General features: G+C 52.5%; 1 protein-coding gene across 1 annotated transcript in view; it reads left to right on the top strand.

The window, feature by feature from the left end:
- The window catches only part of GRB2 (growth factor receptor bound protein 2), a 65,992-nt gene extending 64,693 nt beyond the window's left edge, over positions 1-1,299 (top strand). Inside the window, exons 5-6 of the mRNA XM_058675282.1 lie at positions 99-267; positions 771-1,299. Of these exons, the coding sequence (XP_058531265.1) occupies positions 99-267; positions 771-956 (355 nt within the window). The 3' untranslated portion in view covers positions 957-1,299. The remainder of the gene's footprint in view (positions 1-98; positions 268-770) is intronic.
- The last annotated feature ends 18,462 nt before the right edge of the window (positions 1,300-19,761 follow it).

Here is a 19,761-nt window from a genome sequence, read left to right on the forward strand (position 1 = left end):
AGCCACTGTGTGGCCTCAGGACACTCAGTGGGCGGGCAGCCCCCACGGGCTGGACAGAGCCCTGTGACCGGGCGCGTGTGTTCTCTGCCCCTCTCTAGGTTTGGGAACGATGTGCAGCACTTCAAGGTGCTCCGGGATGGAGCTGGCAAGTACTTCCTGTGGGTGGTGAAGTTCAATTCTTTGAACGAGCTGGTAGACTACCACAGATCAACATCTGTTTCCAGAAACCAGCAGATATTCCTGCGGGACATAGAGCAGGTACCGCAGGTAAGCTTTGGAGAGCAGGGCGGGCTCCCTGTGAGCAGTTAGAAGCAGGTGGCTTTCTAGAAGCCACTTCCCAGCCATCCATGCTCACTGCTCAAGATGAACTTGCATCCCAGATTTGCCGTTTGCATCCACATGCTGGGCAGGGGCCTGCTCAACAGTGTCACCTGCTCACCAATTGTGTCCCAGTGTGGGAAGTACCCTGGTGGAAGGGAGTGGGTCTACACCAACACCCATGCTCCTGTCCCTGGTGGCCCAGCCGTGCGTTCACCCCCCTTACTATTTTCAAGTTAGTCTAGACTGTCTGGCTCAAGCCAGGGTGTCATGAGAGAGAACACCTTGGAGGGTCCCACTGCTGGGACTGCAAAGGACCCAAGCTGCAGGCAACGTGCTGGGAGCACTGAGCCCACTCAGAGTCAACTCCGAGGTTGCTTTGGCAGGGGGTGTGGGCACCTGTCCCGGGACAAGGACTCCACCCACATGTTTCCCCTGCTCCTGTTTTGCAGCAGCCAACCTATGTCCAAGCCCTCTTTGACTTTGACCCCCAGGAGGATGGGGAGCTGGGGTTCCGCCGGGGAGACTTCATCCACGTCATGGATAACTCTGACCCCAACTGGTGGAAGGGGGCTTGCCACGGGCAGACCGGCATGTTTCCCCGCAATTACGTCACCCCTGTGAACCGGAACGTCTAAGCATCCAGAAGAGCTTATTTAAAGGAAGTGCGAACACACACAGCGGAGTGACCACCCAGAGGAAGTACTTGCTGCCCCGTCAGCCTGCGCTGGAGCGCAGGACCCCTAGCTGGGGCTTGGCGCCACGGTGACTCTCTTACTTGGGTTGGAACTTTGGGGGGAGGGAGGGGTGTTGGATATAAAATTGCCAAAACTTACCTATTAAGAAGAGTTTTTATTACAATTTTCACCACTGCTCCTGTTCTCCCCTCATCATTTTTTCGTCTTTTTTCTCCTGTCCAGTGCATGACCTTTCAGGCCGCATATAGTCCTAGCTGATGCCTATAATAAAAGAAAAGAAACCGAGTGGGCTGGTATTTTCTCTATGCAAAAAGTCTGCTTAAGGTGGACCGACTGACAGATGAATGGCCACTTCTGTGTTCTTGGTTTGCAGGCGGGCAGCTTGAGGCCCCTTCTGTCCAGCCTGTGCTGGTGTTGGGGTGGGGGCTGCCACCTCAGGCCGGGGTCAGGAGGGGTGGGAGGAAGGCGCGTGCTCCTCCCATGCCCTCCTCTGCTTTCTGCCCCTGGGACTGACAGCCACCGCACCTGCCTCTACTCTGCCACTCCCCACTGCGCATGCTCCCCCACCCCCACCCGCCACCAAGCCTTGTCCCTCATTTCCAGGTTGCTCTGAGTGCGGTGTTTAATCTACTGTGTTTTGCAACAAGGTAAAGGTAGTCCTGCGCTTCTCAGCCAGGCTGTGTCTTGCTCAGTGTGAATGCTTTTCCTTCAGGGGAGGGGAAATGGTAGAGAAAGGAGCCGGGGGAGGGGAGCACATGGGCCTTCCCGCCTGTGCAGAGCTATAAGACCCAGGCTCAGCACTGAGAGCTGAGTTCAGGGGTGCCTCCGGCCTCTAGAGACAGAGCTGGCGCAGCTAGGCCACAGCCCTCCCACAGTCTGCTGGATATAGCCAAGAGTCAAAATCCTTGACTCTAGGATTTCCAGAGCCACACGCCCCCAGACTTCCACTCCCAGACACAGGAGAGCCGGTGGAGAAAGTGCTGTAAGACCGCCCGTCCTGAATTGTACCAGGTTTTACAGGGCCCTGCGCTGGGGCAGAGTGAGGACTTGCTTTGTTTCTGGCTCGTTGCCAAGCTCAGGTGCTGGTGCTCACCTGGGCAGGGGAACCCGAGGGCAGAGGGAGGTTCCAGGTCCCGTTCCCTGCTGGGTAATAGCTGCTCCACACCTCCCCACCCCTGCAGCAGTCCCTGAGACGGAGAGGGGAGGGGAGGGGCTGGGAGGCTGAAGAGCCAGGCAGCCGCAGGCTGTCCGTCTTGGGTCCTTTCTCCTCCCTTGTAGCTTACACTTGTGGGCATGTCCTCTTTTTTTTCCCCCCAGAACGGAAATGGGATCACTTTCTTTGGGGGTCGCTAGGTCCCTTGGAACTCTGTGTCAGGCATCAGTGGACTGTCCCTGTCCTCAGCCTGCGCCCCTGGAGGTACGCCCTCCACTCCCCACTCAGCCCTGCCCTGCCTCCCCCTGCCTTTGGCCAGGAAGCATGCTCTCCCCTCCCCTGCTCCCCTGCCGCACTGCTGATCCCAGGAATGGCTGGCAGCGTCCACACCTGGACCATTCGATTGTTTTCCTTTGGCATTGGTGTGTATCATGAAGCCTTGCTAAACGTTTTGTGTGTATATATTTAAAAACAAATCCATGTTTAAATAAAAAGACCTATGTACCTAATCCTTTAACTTTGCGGGTAGCATTTGGTAGGTAGTGATTAACTGTGAATAATAAACATACATTAAATTCTTCACTCTGCGTCTTTTTTTCTCCCTGAGTTTCTTTTAAAAAGTTGAAAGCTATAAGGTATGAGTCAGGGCAGTGGGAACCTGAGGGGTTATGGGGGGCTTGGCACTGCAGACAGAGCCCCCCGGCCCAGGACAGTGTGGTGGAAGTGCAGACAAGAGACCTTGGTGTTTCTGATGTGGACAGACCACAGGACACAGTGAGGAAGTTGGTGTAGGCCAGGAGCGTTCGGGAACAGTGCTGGGCTGTTTTGGACAGCTGTTTGCAGACAGCTGCAGGGAAGGGGCTGCAGGCTGCTCCAGGGCTGAGATAGACTGGTCTCTCCAGTAGGTTCCCTTCAGGGTGAGACTAGTTCAGCCACAGCACTAGCCACCGTGGACCGACCAGGTGTTCATTAGAAACTGAACAGAAGGGAAAAAAAGCCAAGGAATTTCCTCTTGTGTTATGTACTTTGGATGCAGTGGATTGTTTTAACGTTATTTAATGGGACCAACGCCATAGCATGCAGGCTAAGCTTCTACCTATAGTGCTGGCATCCCATATGGCTGCCCATTCGAGTCTTGGCTGCTTCACTTCACATCCAGCTCCATGTTTGTGGCCTGGGAGGGCAGAGGAGGATCTTGTTGAAGTCCTTGGGATCCTGCATCTACATAGGAGACCCAGATGGGATCTGGCCGCCAGATTTGGATTGGCTCAGCTCTAGTTGTTGCAGCATTTGGAGAATAAAACAGTGAATGGAAGATCTGTCTGTGAAATCTTTCAAAAAAAAAAAAAGTTGTCTGAAAGGCAGAATGACAGGGAGAGACTTTCCCTTTGCCAATGACTCCGCAAATGTCCTACAAACCGCTGCTGGGCCAGTCTGAAGCTGGGAACCAGGAGCTCTGTGTGCGTCTCCTGCACGAGGAACACAAACTTGTACTAGAGCCGTCGTCCACTGCTTCCCTCACGTCTAACAAGAAGCTGGCTTGGAAGCAGGGTAGCCTAAGACTTGAGCCAGCTGCTCCTGGGGTGGGGCCCGCTCCTGGGGTTTTGTAGCCAAGCTGAGGGTGGCACTTGCCTCTCCTGCAGGGGGCTTGAGGTCCCCAGCACCCCCATCCTTCTGAGCTGAGTGGAGCCTCCCACCCACACACCCTCACCGAGGCCTTTTCTGATTGCTTGCTTTAGAATTAACAGGGAGGGGGTCTGGCACCATGGCCTAACAGCTAAAGTCCTCGCCTTGAACGCCCCTGGATCCCATATGGGCACCGGTTCTAATCCCTGCAGCTCCACTTCCTATCCAACTCCCTGCTTGTGGCCTGGGAAAGCAGTAGAGGATGGCCCAAAGCCTTCGGACCATGCACCCGCGTGGGAGACCGGAAGAGGTTCCTGGTTCCCGGCTTTGGATCGGCACAGCACTGGCCATTGCGGCTCACTTGGGGAGTGAATCATCGGACGGAAGATCTTTCTGTCTCTCCTCCTCTCTGTATATCTGACTTTCCAATAAAAATAAGTAAATCTTTAAAAAAAAAAAAAAAAGAATTAACAGGGAGGGCCCAGCTCAGTAGCCTGCCAGCTAAAATCTTTGCCTTGAATGCACCGGGATCCCACATGGGCACTGATTCTAATTCCGGCAGCTCCACTTCCCATCCAGCTCCCTGCTGGTGGCCTTGGAGGGTAGTCGAGGATGGCCCAAAGCCTTGGGACCCTGCACCCATGTGGGAGACCTGGAAGAGTTTCCTGGCTCCTGGCTTCGGATCAGCTCAGCTCCAGCCTTTGTGGTCACTTGGGGAGTGAATCATCAGATCTTCCTCTCTGCCTTTCCAATAAAAAATAAGTCTTTAAGAAGAATAAACGGGGAAATTGCTGCTGCTATGTGTAGTCCTCAGTTGGTCACAGAGCACATGGTGGCACATACCTTCCTGTCATTTCTGGGAAGAAGCCTGAAGGTTCCCACATCCCCCAGCACTTCTTGCTACACAGTGAGCCAAGACATTGGGAAGGGCTGGGGAGCAGTGGCCTGGGGTCACCCTGACCTTAAGCTTCAAAGGCCTTGCTGGTCATTGGCTCAGTCAACTGGCGTGTTTACAAGCACCCATTGTCCTACAGGGGGAGGTAACGGGTGGCCTTGGAAACTACTGGAACTGTGTGCCCCTGAGTTACCGGACAGGCGCAGTGGCCACCACCACTCCTGAGGCAGCTGAGTGCTGTGCCAGCATTGGCAACCGAGGCACAATCAGCAGGTATTACGGCTTTGATCACAGTAAGAGTGCAGTGTGTGCTGACAGCACTAATGGTGGTATTGATTCGCCCATTTAGGCTCAAAACCTCTCAGATACTTTTAAATATATGTATTGATTGAAAGGGAGGCTAAGGGAAAGGTCAGCCATCCCATGGTTCTGTTAGGAATTGTGCTCCAATGCCAGCTACCGAGACAGTCCTTGTGTGTGTGTGTGTAAGACTGATCTATAGTTATTGGAAAGACACATCTGCAGAAAGGACAGAGCAAGATTCTCTATCTGCTGGTCACTATTGAAGTGGCTGCAACAGCCAGAGTTTAGCCAGTCTGAAGCCAGGAGTTTGAGTCTCCCATGCGGGTGCAAGGTTCCAAGGCTTTGAGCTGTCCTCTGCTGCTTTCCCAGGGAGCTGGAAGTGGAGCATCCCATACATGAACTACCACCCATATGGGATCTTAGTGCTTGAATGGAGAGGGTTAGCCAGTTGAGCCATTACATCGGATCACCAAACATTCCTGTTAAAACTAATGGCATTAGGTGTCCAACATCGTAGTGCAGTGGATTAAACCATTGCCTTTGATGCCAGCATCCCATGTAAGCACTGGTTCAAGTCCTGGCTGCTCCACTTCCTATTGAACTCCCTGCTAATGCAGTTGGCCCCAAGTGCTTGGGCTCCTAAACCCAGATGGAGTTGGCCCAGCCTAGCCATTGCAACCATTTAAGAAGTGAACCAGTAGTTGGAAGATCTCTTTCTAATTTTGCCTTCCAAACAATTCAACAGATCTTTAACAAAAATTGCAGTGAACTAAAAATAAATAAATAAATAAAATAAAATAAATTGCTGAAACTGGAGACTGGATTCCTGCTCAGGCAGGAACGTCACAGGGCCCTAAGGGCAGGAAGGAGTCTTGCAGCTCTCCTCTGGGATCTGTGTCTCCCACAAGCCCAGCCCTCAGCACAGTGAGTGCTCACTTGCACAGGGGCACAGGTTGGAGTGCCGGGCCCTGCCTCTGTGCCTCTCCCTCATGCTGTATAGCAAGAACCCAGGGTAATGAGTGGCTGCCTCTCTCTTCACCTCTCACAGGCTGATGGTCAGCCACTCCTCACCCCTGGGCCACGTGGCATCTGCTCTTCCAGCACAGGCCTTGGGCCAGCCCCCAAGTGAGAGGCAAGGGCCCAGGATGAGGAGGGGCATTGTAACCCATGGCCTGCCCTCTCCGCAGGGCATGGTGGGCACCGCTGCAAGTCAGACTGAAACTGGAAATCACCGCCTGGGGCTTCTGGTCTCTGTGCGGACGCATTTCTCCGGTAGTGATTTGGCTGAGGGGATTTCAGAGAGGAAGTGTGAAGGTTTGCCACCCACAGGGGCGGGGACCTGGGGACAGATGGGACTTGACCAGGGTAGTGGGTAAATGGGTCAGTGTGGTTTTGTTAGAGCTGTGGAGGTAGGAATGAGCAAGCTGCTTGGAGACTAAAGGGCAGGCCAGCAGACGTTTAGCCCAGTAGTTGAGAACCCATGTCCCCTGTCCAAGCCTGGATCAAGAGTCAGCCCTTGGAATCAGCGCCAGGGCATAATGGCTTAAGTCTGCACCTGCAGTGCCAGCATACCAAGTGGACTCCAATCGCAGTCCTAGCTGCTCTGCTTCCAATCCAGTACCTTGTTAATGTGCCTGGGAAAGCAACAAAGGATGGCCAAAGTGTTTGGGTCCCTGCACCCATGCGAGAGACCAAGAAGCTCTCGGCTCCTAGCTTCGGACCCACCTAGCTCCGGCTGTTGTGGTCATTTAAAGAGTGAATCAGTGCATGGAACATTCTCTCTCTCTCTCTCTCTCTCTCTTTGTAATTCCTCCTTTCAAATCAATCAGTTAATAAAAATCTAACCAAAAAAAAAAAAAAAAAATGTGAGACCTAGGGCAGGGTAGCTAGGTCCGTGGGAAGTGTCCCAGGAAGGGGCTCCTGCCACCCCAGCAGGAAGCTTGGAGAGGCATCTGAGGAGGGAGCCAGAAGATGGGGGCTCATCCACTCACGCTCCCCTGCTCCAATTACAAAAAGAAGAAGAAAGAAAAGAAAGGACTGTGTTGTGACTTCCCATCTTTTTTTTTAAGATTTTTTTTTTTTTATTGCAAAGTCAGATATACACAGAGGAGGAGAGACAGAGAGGAAGATCTTCCATCTGATGATTCACTCCCCAGGTGAGCCGCAACGGCCGGTACTGCGCCGATCCGAAGCCGGGAACCAGGAACCTCTTCCGGGTCTCCCACGCGGGTGCAGGATTTCAAAGCCTGAGGCTGTCCTCAGCTGCCTTCCCAGGCCACAAGCAGGGAGCTGGATGGGAAGTGGAGCAGCCAGGATTAGAACTGGCGCCCATATGGGATCCCAGCACGTTCAAGGCGAGGACTTTAGCTTCTAGGCCACGCCGCCGGGCCCGTGACTTCCCATTTTGCCACGTGATCACTTCCTCCTCTCATCCAGGCAAGCTTGAATGTACCCCAGAGGTGCTCACCAGAGGGGCTCCTTGCTCTTCAACCTCCACAAGTGAGAGCTAAAAGAAGCGGGATCCAGCCTGGAGTGCAGCAAATAAGGCTACCGCTGCAACACCACCTTCCCACACGGGCTCCAGTTCAAGCCCCGGCTACTCCACTTCCGAATGCAGCTGTCTGGTAACAGTCTGGGACAATCCACAGCAGATGGCCCAGGGGCTTGGATCCCTGCTGCCCAGGTACCAGACTTGGAAGAAGCTCTTGGTCCCCTGCTTCAGCCAGGCCCAGGCCCACCTTTGCAACCATCTGGAGAGTGAGCCAGCAGGTGCAAGACCTCTCTGTTTCTTTTCAAACAAATTTAAAAGACCCAGCCTCAGATGCTGTGGTGCTGTCCCAGGAAACAATACCGTATCCTAGACTCTGCCGTGGGCTTGGAGAACTTACCTGCTGCGTTGTCACAGAACCTGAGGCAGTAACCTTGAACAGGCGAAGAAAGTTAGACTGATCGAAGAAACTGAGCATGATGGATAGATTCATCAGTGCTAGCTTCTGAGTCCCGCCTAGTTTCCAGGCACATTAGCCAGGAGCTGGATTGGAAATGGAGCAGCTGAGACTCGAACCAGCACACATATGGGATGCCAGTTCTATCCACTGGCCCACAATACCAGCCCCCTGAGTTCCTGTATAAATGGTTGCTTAATTAGAGATGGTACAGAGGCCAGAGTTCCTTGTGCAGGTTCACTCCATGCCTGCGACAGTTACAGCTGCGCCTAAGCTGATGGCCAGAAACTCCCCCAGATCCCCATGCGGGTGGCAGCACCCAAGCCCTTGAGCTGTCACTGCTGCTTCACAGGGGACACTCCAAGAGGAAGCTGAAGTTAGAGGAGAAGCTGGGATGTAAGGCCTATTTCCTTATTTTGTAGTGTTTACTTTGACAGTACATATAATAAAATATGTATTTTGGTATTTCTTTATTTATTTGAAGGGTGGAATTACAGAGAGAAGAGCAGATCTTTCATCTGCTGGTTCACTCCCCTGAATAGCTGCAACAGCCAAGTCTGGGCCAGCCCAAAGCCAGGAGCCCAAATCTCCCCATCTGGGTCTTCCACGCAGGCACAGGGGCCCAAGCACTTGGGGGCCGTCCCCCACTGCTGTCCTAGGTGCATTAGCAGGGAGCTGGATCAGAGTGGAGCAGCTGGGACCTGAGCCACGGGATTCTGATATTGCCAGTGGCCCCTTTTCCACCAGTGACCTTGTGGGCTCAGGATTAGCATTCTCTGCTATCCGGCTGCACAGAGCGGATCCCCCACACCCCCGTCGGCTCTGTCCAGAGCTGACCCCCCGCACCCCTGTCAGCTCTGTCCAAAGCGGACCCCCTGCACCCCTGCCGACTCTGACTCCAGAGCTTGTGTGCTGTGTGCCGGGACCCCATTTCCGGGTTCTCAATCCTGTTGCTCTGTCCGGTGGGTCTGTGCCAACCCCTCCGGCTACACACCTGACTTTGAAATCACATGCCCTGGTTTCCTACCCCATTGCTCTTCTTTTTCTAAATTTTCCTGGCTCTTCTTGCTCGCTTATGTTTTCAATGTAAACTTCTTGTTGTTAAAATTTTTTTTATATTTTTATTTGTATCATGTTAAATTTATGAACTACCTTCCAAAGAGCTGCCATTGTTACGATGCTCAGTTTTCAAAATCGTGGTCTGCCTTCCCAGTTTGGCTTCTGGTAGGAATGTTTCCAAGTTGGCCTCATGGAAGTTTTGCACGTTTATTATGTTTGTTCAGATTTTTTTTTAATTTTTATTCTACTTTGTACACATGTTTAGCTTTTTCAATTAGGGGCCAGCACTGTGGCATAGCAAGTTAAACCCCTACCTGTGGGCCTAGTAGAATGGCTCAACTGACTAAATCCTTGCCTGTAAGCTCTGAGATCCCAAATGGGCACTGGTCTGTGTCCCAGCTGCTCCACTTCCCATCCAGCTCCCTGCTTGTGGCCTGGGAAAGCAGTCGAGGATGAACCAAAGCCTTGGGACCCTGCACTCATATGGAAAATCTGTCCTTCTGTGTCCCTTGCCCTAAGAGTTGGGGACACACTCACAGAAAAACCTGTAGCTCTCCTGGGGGTATTAACGGGGCTGGATGGGAAGTGGAGCAGCCAGAACACAAATAGGTACCCTATGGGATGCCAGTGCTGCTAGTGGTGGTTTAACCCCCAGTGTCACAACACCGGGAGAGTGGTAGAAGATGGGCAACCAATCCGTGCACGCTGATGGCTCTTTCCCTCCAGGTATGTCGCCACGCCAAAGGTGAGCAAAGGAAGGAGACACCAAAGGACGCCCCCCACTGTCCTGAGATGTCCTTCTCCACCTGTTTGCTTCTTTCCTCCCCTGTCCCCACAACCCAAGCTCACTCAGCCCAAGTCATACTTCAGGCCGCATCATCACCCCTGGGTGCTGTGCTGTCTCCTGGGCCTTTGGGCCAAAGACTCTGCCTGGTACTCAAGATCCCGAGATCTGTAGGAAAGTTGCCCGACAGCACTGCTCAGGGCAACTGAGGGGTGTGGAGCAAGAACTCAGTACAGCCCGGAGCCAGGGCAGGAAACAGCAGAGGGGGCTTAAAAGAGGTAGGCTAGGCTGCAGGAGGAGAGGTCACTTCAGGCCTGAGCTGTGAGAAAAGTGTGGAAATTGCACAAGCCTACTCCTCGCTACTCCACGCTTCCAATCCAGCTTCCTGCCGAGGCTCGCGAGTGGCACCCTGTGCTGGGTGTTGGGTTCTCCTCACCCGTGTGGGAGTCCAGGCTCTCAGACTGGCTGTTGTGACCATTTAGGGAGAGAAACAGTAGATGAGAGATAATCTCTCTCTCCCTAACTCTCCCTTTCAAATAAATAAATAAATCCTTAATAAATACCACTACACTGTGCACTTAATAGACTTGGCAATGTTATGAGATAGAATTATTTTAACCATCAGCTTCAGCTTATTTATTTTTATTTTTAGGATTTATTTTTATTGAAAAGTCAAATATACAAACAGGAAGAGAGACAGGGCACTCTCCCCAAGTGAACCAGTCAGGAGCCTCTTCCGGGTCTCCCACACGGGTGCAGGGTCCCAAGGCTTTGGGCCGTCCTTGACTGCTTTCCCAGGCCACAAGCAGGGAGCTGGATGGGAAGTGGGGCTGCTGGGATTAGAATCTGCGCCCAGGGCCCGGCACGATAGCATAGTGGTTAAAGTCCTCACCTTGCACGCGCCGGGATCCCATATGGTTGCCGGTTCTAGTCCTAGCTGCTCCACTTCCTATCCAGCTCCCTGCTTGTAGCCTGGGAAAGTAGTTGAGGATGGCTCCAAACTTTGGAACCCTGCTCCTGTGTGGGAGACCTAGAGGAGGCTCTTGGCTTCAGATAGTCTCAGCTCCGGTCGTTGCAGCCATTTGGGGAGTGAACCAGCGGATGGAAGATCTTTCTATCTCTCCTTTCTGTAAATCTGTCTTTTCAATAAAAATAAATTTCAAAAATATACATACCATTTTAAAAAGAAACAAAATAAGGCAGGAGCAGAGAACTCAATTCAGGACTCCCAGGAAGGCAACAGAGAGCCAAGTCCTTGACCCATTCCTACTGCCTCCCGGCCCGCATCAGCACGTAGCTAGGGACAGCTGCAGGGCTGGGACTTGAACCCAGGCCCAGGATCCCATCATCAAGGAGTACCCAGGTTCCTTCATGCTGAATTTTCAGGGGGCAACACCACCTCTAGACCAAGGCAGGGCCAGCCAGAGGCCTGGCTTCCGCTGAGGCTGGAGGGCCTGCATTGTCTTATCATTTGGTCTTTGGATGATGGGCTCGGCTCCGGGAGGGGTCGGATGACTCTGAGTTCCTGTGTTCCCTGTAATGTGCCCCAGCACATCCTGCCCCATGACACACCTGCAGGTGGTCTTCCGTACTAGCCACAGGGCACATTCTTGGGCCAATCTCTTACTTCATCTCTTCAGGATGAGCTGTCACCTAGTAGAGGAATGCCTGAGTCAGATGCAGCTATTTCCCAACTTTCCTGGAGACGGAGGTTCTGCCAAAGCCTTCGTGTCATTCTACACTCTCAGCGGGCTCTGAGCGCCTGCCTCCAGGTTCTGACCTTCCTTCGGGGCCATCAGCTGTAATTTTAGCCGCCCTGGTGAGGGGGAAAGTTACAACTCCCTGTGGCTTTCATTTGCATTTCCTGGATGCCCTCCTTCACATGCCTGTTCCTTCCTTGTAACTTTCTTTGTCAAGCATAGGTTCAGATCTCTTGATCAAATTTTGTTTAGAGAGATAGCTCAACTCCCCCAGTGCCTGCGAAAGCCCCCTCTCCCCCTGCCCACCCCATCCTGTCAGGGGCTGAAGCTGGGAGCCAGGAGCTCAGCTGAGGTCTCATAGGTGGCAGGTGCCCAGTTGCCAGAGCCACCGTCCCCGCTGCCACCCAGACTCCACATTCTGAAGAAGCTGGTGTCAGGAGCCCGCCTTGGAATCCCAGTGGCTCCACCTGGCCTTGTCGTTAGTTATTTGAAAAGCAGATTACTGGGCCCGGCGGCATGGCCTAGCGGCTAAAGTCCTCACCTTGAAAGCCCCGGGATCCCATATGGGCGCCGGTTCTAATCCCTGCAGCTCCACTTCCCATCCAGCTCCCTGCTTGTGGCCTGGGAAAGCAGTTGAGGACGCCCAAAGCTTTGGGACCCTGCACCCGCGTGGGAGACCCGGAAGAGGTTCTTGGATCCTGGCTTCTGACTGGCGCAGCACCAGCTGTTGCGGCTCACTTGGGGAGTGTGAAACACCGGATGGAAGATCTTCCTCTCTGTCTCTCCTCCTCTCTGTATATCCAGCTTTCCAATAATAATAATAATAAAATCTTTAATAAAAAAAAGCAGATTACTGAGCGCACACACACACACACACACACACACAGATGGAGAGAATAGCATCTCCCCTCTGCTGATGTATTCCCCAAAGGCCTACAACGGCTGAAGCCAAGAGCCTGAAATGCCATTTGAGTCTCCCACATGGGTGGCAGGTGGGGGACATGAGCCAATACCTGCTGCTTCACAGGAACTCTGCAGGACGCTGGGCAGCAGGGTAAACCAGCACTTGATACAACTTACCCTGTAGTACCCAATATCTACTGCTTTTGTAAAGGGCTGTTTTACCATTTAATCACCAGCATTAGGAGGGTAACTCCAAACAGCACCACATGCGAATCTGTAGCAAGAAAGTTAGCTGATGGTTTTCCGGAGCTGATGGACAGGAAGGGGCAACGAGAGTGGCTGCTTACAGCGCTTGGCCTTCCGTGGGTGGTGACGGACACATTCTGGGATCAGATCATGGAGCTGATCGCACAGTGCCTTACAGTTGATGGTTGCCGTGGTTCCTGGAGCAGGGTAGAACCTGCTTCCAAGCTGCTCTGTCACTCTGACCTCAGACTGGAAGCCGGAAAGGACGGGAGAGATCTGGCATGCCCCTGTGGCAGCACTGCTGCACCAATGACGGACACAGGCCAATACGCCTCACCAAATAAGGACGAAGCAACACCCACTTCAGCTCTTTGTCAAGAAGGGGTTTAGGGCCCAGTGTGGTAGCCTGGCAGCTAAAATCCTTGTTTTTTTTTTTTTTTTTAATCTATTTTATTGTATTGTTGTTGACAATCTTTACATAGTTAATTACAGTTAAAGAAAAAAAAAAAGGTTCAGGGGGATAGGGAAGTTGGTAATACTATTATGTCCATATTGTTTCCATCTTGTATCTGAGGTAAAGGGGGATATTGAGGGAAAAGCCCCACCCGTTTTCCCGCCCACCCCAAGTCCCGGATGTGGGGCATGCTCTGAGATATTTGCTCAAGTGGTGTTGATAGTTCTCCAGTTATGAATCGCTGCCAGTTTCGCTCGATGAGGTCGTCCACTGATTGATATGGTCCATCATAAAGTCTCCGTTTGCCCATATTTCGCTGCCAACATATAGCTGAGATGAATGATTGACCTGTTCTGTCTTCTGTCTTTTCTTGGTTAGAGTTCTGAGTCCAGCAGTTCGATTGGGGAGATCTCCAAAGAAACTTTGAGAACTTTGTATGTTCTAGCAAGCACAGGGCCCGGCACAGTCCATCACCCCGATCAGCTGGTGGTTGCAATTGCTGGGTTGGTTCTGTTTTCAGACCTGACTTGCACTGGAACCAATGGGTGTTGCAGTCCAGTCTGGTTCAGCCCTTACATCAACCAGTGGGAGCTGCAGCCTAGTTGGGGCGACCCACAATAACCCCCACCAGGCCCGCCCCCTACCCTGGTTTGCCAGTATGTGTAGCAGAAGACCAGTCTGTCCCCCATCCCATTTGGCTCTGGCACTTGTCAATGGGTATTAAAGCTTAGTTCTATCTAACCAACTCAACCATCCAGCCCTCACGGGTGTTGTTGAGTGCCTCTCTATCTAGCCATCCCAGCCCCCGTCCTAGTTTTCATGCCCTCCCACGGGACTAGTGACCCAAGAAGGGGGAACCCACTTTTTCCCTCCCAGGTCTCTCTGTCCCGGTTTATGCACTCTTTAGGTGGTTCTGTGATTTGACTTGACAGAATTAGTCCCCAGTGCCAGCTTCTGCCAGCTGATGCTGCGGCTATGCCCAAACATCCCTTACCCACTCTAATTTATGCTTGCACCCGCAGGAATAATCAGCCCAGCCTGGCTTTTCCCTGATCTAGTCCACATGCAGCGCACAGGTATTGTAGCCTTGCTTAGTCTGGTCTGTCTCTATCCCAGCCCACGCTCTCCAGTGGGAGTAGCTGTTCGGCGAGGAGACCAGCCCCTTAATCCCCCTGAAAATCCTTGTTTTGCACATGCGGGATCCTGTGTGGGCGCCAGTTCTAATCCCGGCAGCTCCACTTCCCATCCAGCTCCCTGCTTGTGGCTTGGGAAAGCAGTAGAGGATAGCCCAAATCTTTGGGACCTTGCACCCTGTGAGAGACCCAGAAAAAACTCCTGACTGCTGGCTTCAGATTAGCTCAGCTCTAGCATTTGCAGTCATTTGGGGAGTGAATCAGCAGGCCGAAGAGCTTTCTCTTTGTCTCTCCTCTCTCTGTAAATCTACATTTTTAATACAAATAAATAATATTCTTAAAATTTATTTTATTGTCATTACAAAGTCAGATATACAGAGAGGAGGAGAGATAGAGAGGAAGATCTTGCCAGGATTAGAACTGGCGCCCACATGGGATCCTGGCGCGCCCAAGGCGAGGACTTTAGCTGCTAGGCCACGGCGCCAGGCCCAACAAATAAATAAATCTTAAGACAAACAAACAAAAAAAAAGAATCTTCCAGGCTGAAGTCCCAAGCCAGGAACTCACCCAAGTCCCCCACATGAGTGGCTGGGACCCAAGCACCTAAGCCATCACCCACTGCTTTTCAAAGTTTGTATCAGCAGGCAGCCAGCGAGTACCTTGGACTCCCTCATGTTGGATGTGGCTGTGTCAACCGCTACACCAAACCCCCGCCCCTGTGTGTGTGGCAAGCTAACGGCAGAGTTCTTGGTGACGGAGGCTGGGGCAGCCAACTGGGCTGTGTGTAGGGGGACAGATTGGAGGTAGCATTGGCAACCATCTCCTCAAGGGTCAAATGGGGAGGAGGTGACACTTGAGGAGGAGTGTCTCCCGTGTCATGGGAGTCACATCACCCTAGCCACCTTCACTTGTGGCATACGGGTGGGGGTAGGGGGATCCAGGGAGTCTCTGTCTCCGTTTTCTCTGCAGCCTGGTCCGCATAATTCTGGGCCCAGAGCTGGCGATGGTCTCTGAGTGTGACAAGGAGCAGAACCCCTGGGGGACATAGCCCTTCTGCCATGCAGACACCCCTCACCCACTGTCGCCACGACAGGACTACACCCCGCTAGCTTCCTCTGTGTTGGGGAGACGGGCAGAAGACGCCTGGTCAAGGGAACCCAGAAGTGCCGAGTGACAAAGCAGTCACCCACAGAACTGATGATCTGGGCAGACTCAAACGCTGAGAATCAGGAAGTGGGGTTCTTGGAGGCAGCCCAGGGCACACAGGGGGACCCTCCCTGGCCAGGCCCAGGGCCGCCCATCATGAGTGCTGTCCGCAAGGGCAGCAGCAGCCAAGTTGAAGGGCATACGAGATCAGCTCTTGGAAGTCACTGGACAGTGAAGCCACTTCCCCCGCACCTTTGGTGAGTTTTTTCTTGGTGTTTGACTCATTTGCTGAGTGAATCTGAAAGGACAGAAAAGAGGAAGTTGGTCAGAAGTGTCCCCCACCCCTGCCACCCGCCCCATGGCCCTACCTCCAGAACTCCCAACGGAGGTGTGTTCCTTGTGGGTTCCTTAGCCTCAGGTCCCACAAAGGGGCACTGGGCAGAGGGCCTGGATCCCAGGCCCCCAGGAATGCTCCCTTCTCCAGGGTCCTGCTGCTGGACACCCTGGGAGGCTACATGCGCTGGTCCCTGGGACTTGGGCTCCTTGCTCTCTGCTGCCTCAGAGGAGGACACAAAGTGTACTTGGGGGATGTGGTTGTTGGCAGGCATTCGGGGGATGAGAAAATGGATGGAGAATCTTTAATTTATTTATTTATTTTAAGATTTATTATTTTTTAAAAGATTTATTTATTTTTATTACAAAGTCAGATATACAGAGATGAGGAGAGGAAGATCTTCCGTCTAATGACTCACTCCCCAAGTGGCTGCAACAGCCGGTGCTGTGCTGATCCGGAGCCAGGAGCCAGGAACCTCTTCCAGGTCTCCCACGGGATGAAGGGTCTCAAGACTTTGGGTCATCCTCGACTGCCTTCCCAGGTCACAAACAGGGAGCTGGATGGAAAGCAGAGCTGCCAGGACCAGAACTGGTAACCACACGGCATTCCAGCGCGTTGAAGGCGAGGACTCTAGCCACTAGGCTACCACACTCGACCCAAGATTTATTTTATTTTATTGGGAAGGCAGATACACAGAGAGGAGAAGAGACAGAGAGGAAGATCTTCCATCTGATGATTCACTCTTGAAGTGGTTGCAATGGCTAGAGATAGCAGATCTGAACCAAGGAGCCAGGAGCCTCTTCCAGGTCTCCCACACGGATGCAGGGTCCCAAGGCTTTGGGCCATTCTTGACTGCCTTCCCAGGCCACAAGCAGGGAGCTGGATGGGAAGCAGGGCTGCCAGGATTAGAACCGGTGCCCATATGGAATCCCAGTGCATTCACGGCGAGGACTTTAGCCACTAAGCTGGAATCTTTTATTTTTACAGGAGGCAATCAGAAGCCCTTCTGATTGCCTCCTGTAAAACTCCTCCTGAATCATAAAGAAACTGGCAGTTGTGGGTGATCTGCTGAGGGGTGGATTCAATGCAGTGCTGGGTGTGTGGGTACCACCACACAGGACGCGTGTTCTCCGTCTCTACTTCACGCCCCAGGGGAGGAGGTCCCCACTCCCAGGGCTGGGTACCTGGTGTGCACGGGACACACCATGTCCCATCTCAGTGTGCCTGGGTTTGGGCCCAGGATCCATCCCCCATCCAGCTTTCTGCCAATGCATACCCCATGAGGTGGCCAGTGATGGCTTTAGAACTTAAAGCACGTATACTTGTGTCTTTGGCACACACTTGGGAGAGCCAGACTGAGCATACAGCTCTTGGTTTTGACCTGTGCTAGCCATGGCTGTGCTGGCATTTGGGAACTAAACCAGCAAACAGATTTCTGTTTCTTTCAAGATTTACTTATTTGAAAAGCAGTTACAGAAAGGGAGGAGACGTGAGTATGATCTTCCTTCTGCTGGTTCACTCCCTACTTGGTCACAACAGCCAGGTGGAACTTCATCTGGGTTTTTCTGTGGGTGGCAGGAGCCTGAGTGCTCGGGCCTTCAGCAGGCACATCAGCAGGGAGCTGGTTCAGAAATGGAGCAGCCAGGACTCAAGTTGGCGTTCACTCGGGATGCTGGTGTCACAGGTGGCAGCTGACCCCACTGCACCACGACATTGGCTCCTGTCTACCTTTCCAAAAAATAAATGAAACTTTAAGAAGAAGAAGAAAACAATCATTCCAGATGATCCTTCTCAACTGAAATTGAGAACTCCTTGGGACTGTTAATGGCTTTTTTTTTTAGCTCTGTGGGTGCTGACAAACGGCAAGACTTGGGTGGCCGGCCTGTGGAAGGAGAGGGTGGTCCTGGGATCTCCGGCAGGGGGCACCGCTGGCTGACCCAGAGGGCCTTCAACTCAGCAACACCCACACAGCTAGTAAACAGCAGCTTTGTTTTGTCAAGGCCAAGGAAGTCTGTGCCCCTGGGAGGAGGCGGGGGAAGTCCACGGGAGCTTTGAGTAGGTCTATTTAGGATAAATGCTGATGAGGTCACCGAAGGATTCACTTCCCCAAGCTGACGGGAAGCAGCACTTTCGGGTTTCTCTTTCCACATGACTTGGCTGACTAGACACATATCGGAAGGGGGCCTTCAAGAGGGGCAAAGCCTTACTCCGGGGAGGAGGCCCCGGAACACGGGCACCTGCCGCATGTCTCATTGCCACTGGGCTGCCCATTTGCCACCTGGCCCTGAGGGCACCATTAGCGATGCCCACAAAGGGTTCTGGTGGTCTGTGGCTCCCTGAGTCTAATCATTAGCCTGTGCTCCAGGTTCTCTCACCTGATATGTCAAGTGGCCTCTAGCGAAGAGTCCAGTGTCCACCGTGGGCTTGCACTAGCCCAGCAGCTTCTGAATCATTCCTAGGCACGACTGGGATACAGTTCCATTTATAAACCAGGCGTAGAGTCACCTCACAAACAACTCCCACAGAGTGCAACAATCACAACATAATATGACAGAAGTTGTTTAAAATTTAACGGATTATTTCTTTTTCTTTTAAGATTTATTTACTTTTATTGCAAAGTCAGATATACAGAGAGGAGGAGAGACAGAGAGGAAGATCTTCCGTCTGATAGTTCACTCCCAAACTGGTCGCAATGGCTAGAGATGAGCCAATCTTAAGCCAGGAGCCAAGAGCCTCTTCCAGGTCTCCCATGTAGGTGCAGGGTCCCAAAGCTTTGGGCCATCCTCGACTGCTTTCCCAGGCCACAAGTAAGGAGCTGGATGGGAAGGGGGCTGCTGGGATTAGAACAGGTACCCATATGGGATCCTGGTGCATGCAAGGCAAGGACTTTAGCTACTAAGCTACCGCATCCGGCCCTTAATGAATCATTTGTAAAATTCTCCACGTAACATTTCTGGACTGAGGGTAATGTGGTAACCAAATCTACAGAAAGCAAAACCATGGCTAATGAAGGGGTCTGCTGAAGAGGCTGAAGTCATCTTATTTAGTGGAATAAAAGTCATGTGGACATGAGACGGGAAGCCAAGGCCAGGCCTTCCCAAGTAGGCAAGGTCATGGGTGAGACAGAGCAGTAAGGCAGGAAGGCCCAAGGCAACCCTGAGCCGGCCAAGGACTGGCATCCCAGGTCGGAGCCCAGTGTCCAATGCTGGCTGCATCTTCTTCCAACATAGCTTCCTACCAACAACGTGGCCTGGGAAGGCCACAGAAGATAAATTAAGTGCTGTGGCCCCTCTCATTGTTGGGGAAGGAAACTAGCAAACCTAGGAAAGGAGACTCCCCCTGCTGTTGAAATGTAAATTCCTCAAACCTTCCTCCCCATGCCTAAGTGACCATCCGTCTTTAAAAAGTCTGATGCTCGGGCTCGGCACTGTGGCCTAGTGGCTAAGGTCCTCGCCTTGATCCCATATGGCTGCTGGTTCTAATCCCGGCAGCTCCACTTCCTCTCTATCTCTCCTCCTCTCAGTATATCTGACTTTGTAATAAAAATAAAATAAATCTTTAAAAAAAAAAAAGTCTGATGCTCAGCTGGCAGAAGCTGGCACTGGGGTCTAATTCTGTCAAGTCAAACCACAGAACTACCTGGAGAGTGCATAATATGGGAGTGGGAGAGGCCTGGGAGGGAAAGAGTGGGCTCCACAGGAGGGCACGAAAACTAGGACAGAGGCTGGGGTGGCTACACAGACACCCAACAGCATCTGTGTGGGCTGCATAGTGGAACTGGTTAGAGGGAACAAAGCTTTAATACCCATTGACATGCACGAGAGCCGAATGGGGTGTGGGATAGAATGGACTACTGCTACACATACTGGCAAACCAGGATAGGGGGCGGCCTGGTGGGGGTTATTGTGGGTCGCTCCAACTAGGCTGCAGCTCCCACTTGTTTATGCGTGAGCCGAGTATGTGCTGGGGAGAATCTGGCGGGACTGCAACACCCATTGGTTTCAGTGGAAGTTGGGGCTGAAAACAGAACCAACCCAGCAACTGCAACCACCAGCTGATCGAGG

The sequence above is a fragment of the Ochotona princeps genome, chromosome 17 (assembly GCF_030435755.1).
Source record: "Ochotona princeps isolate mOchPri1 chromosome 17, mOchPri1.hap1, whole genome shotgun sequence".
Lineage (NCBI taxonomy): Eukaryota > Metazoa > Chordata > Mammalia > Lagomorpha > Ochotonidae > Ochotona > Ochotona princeps.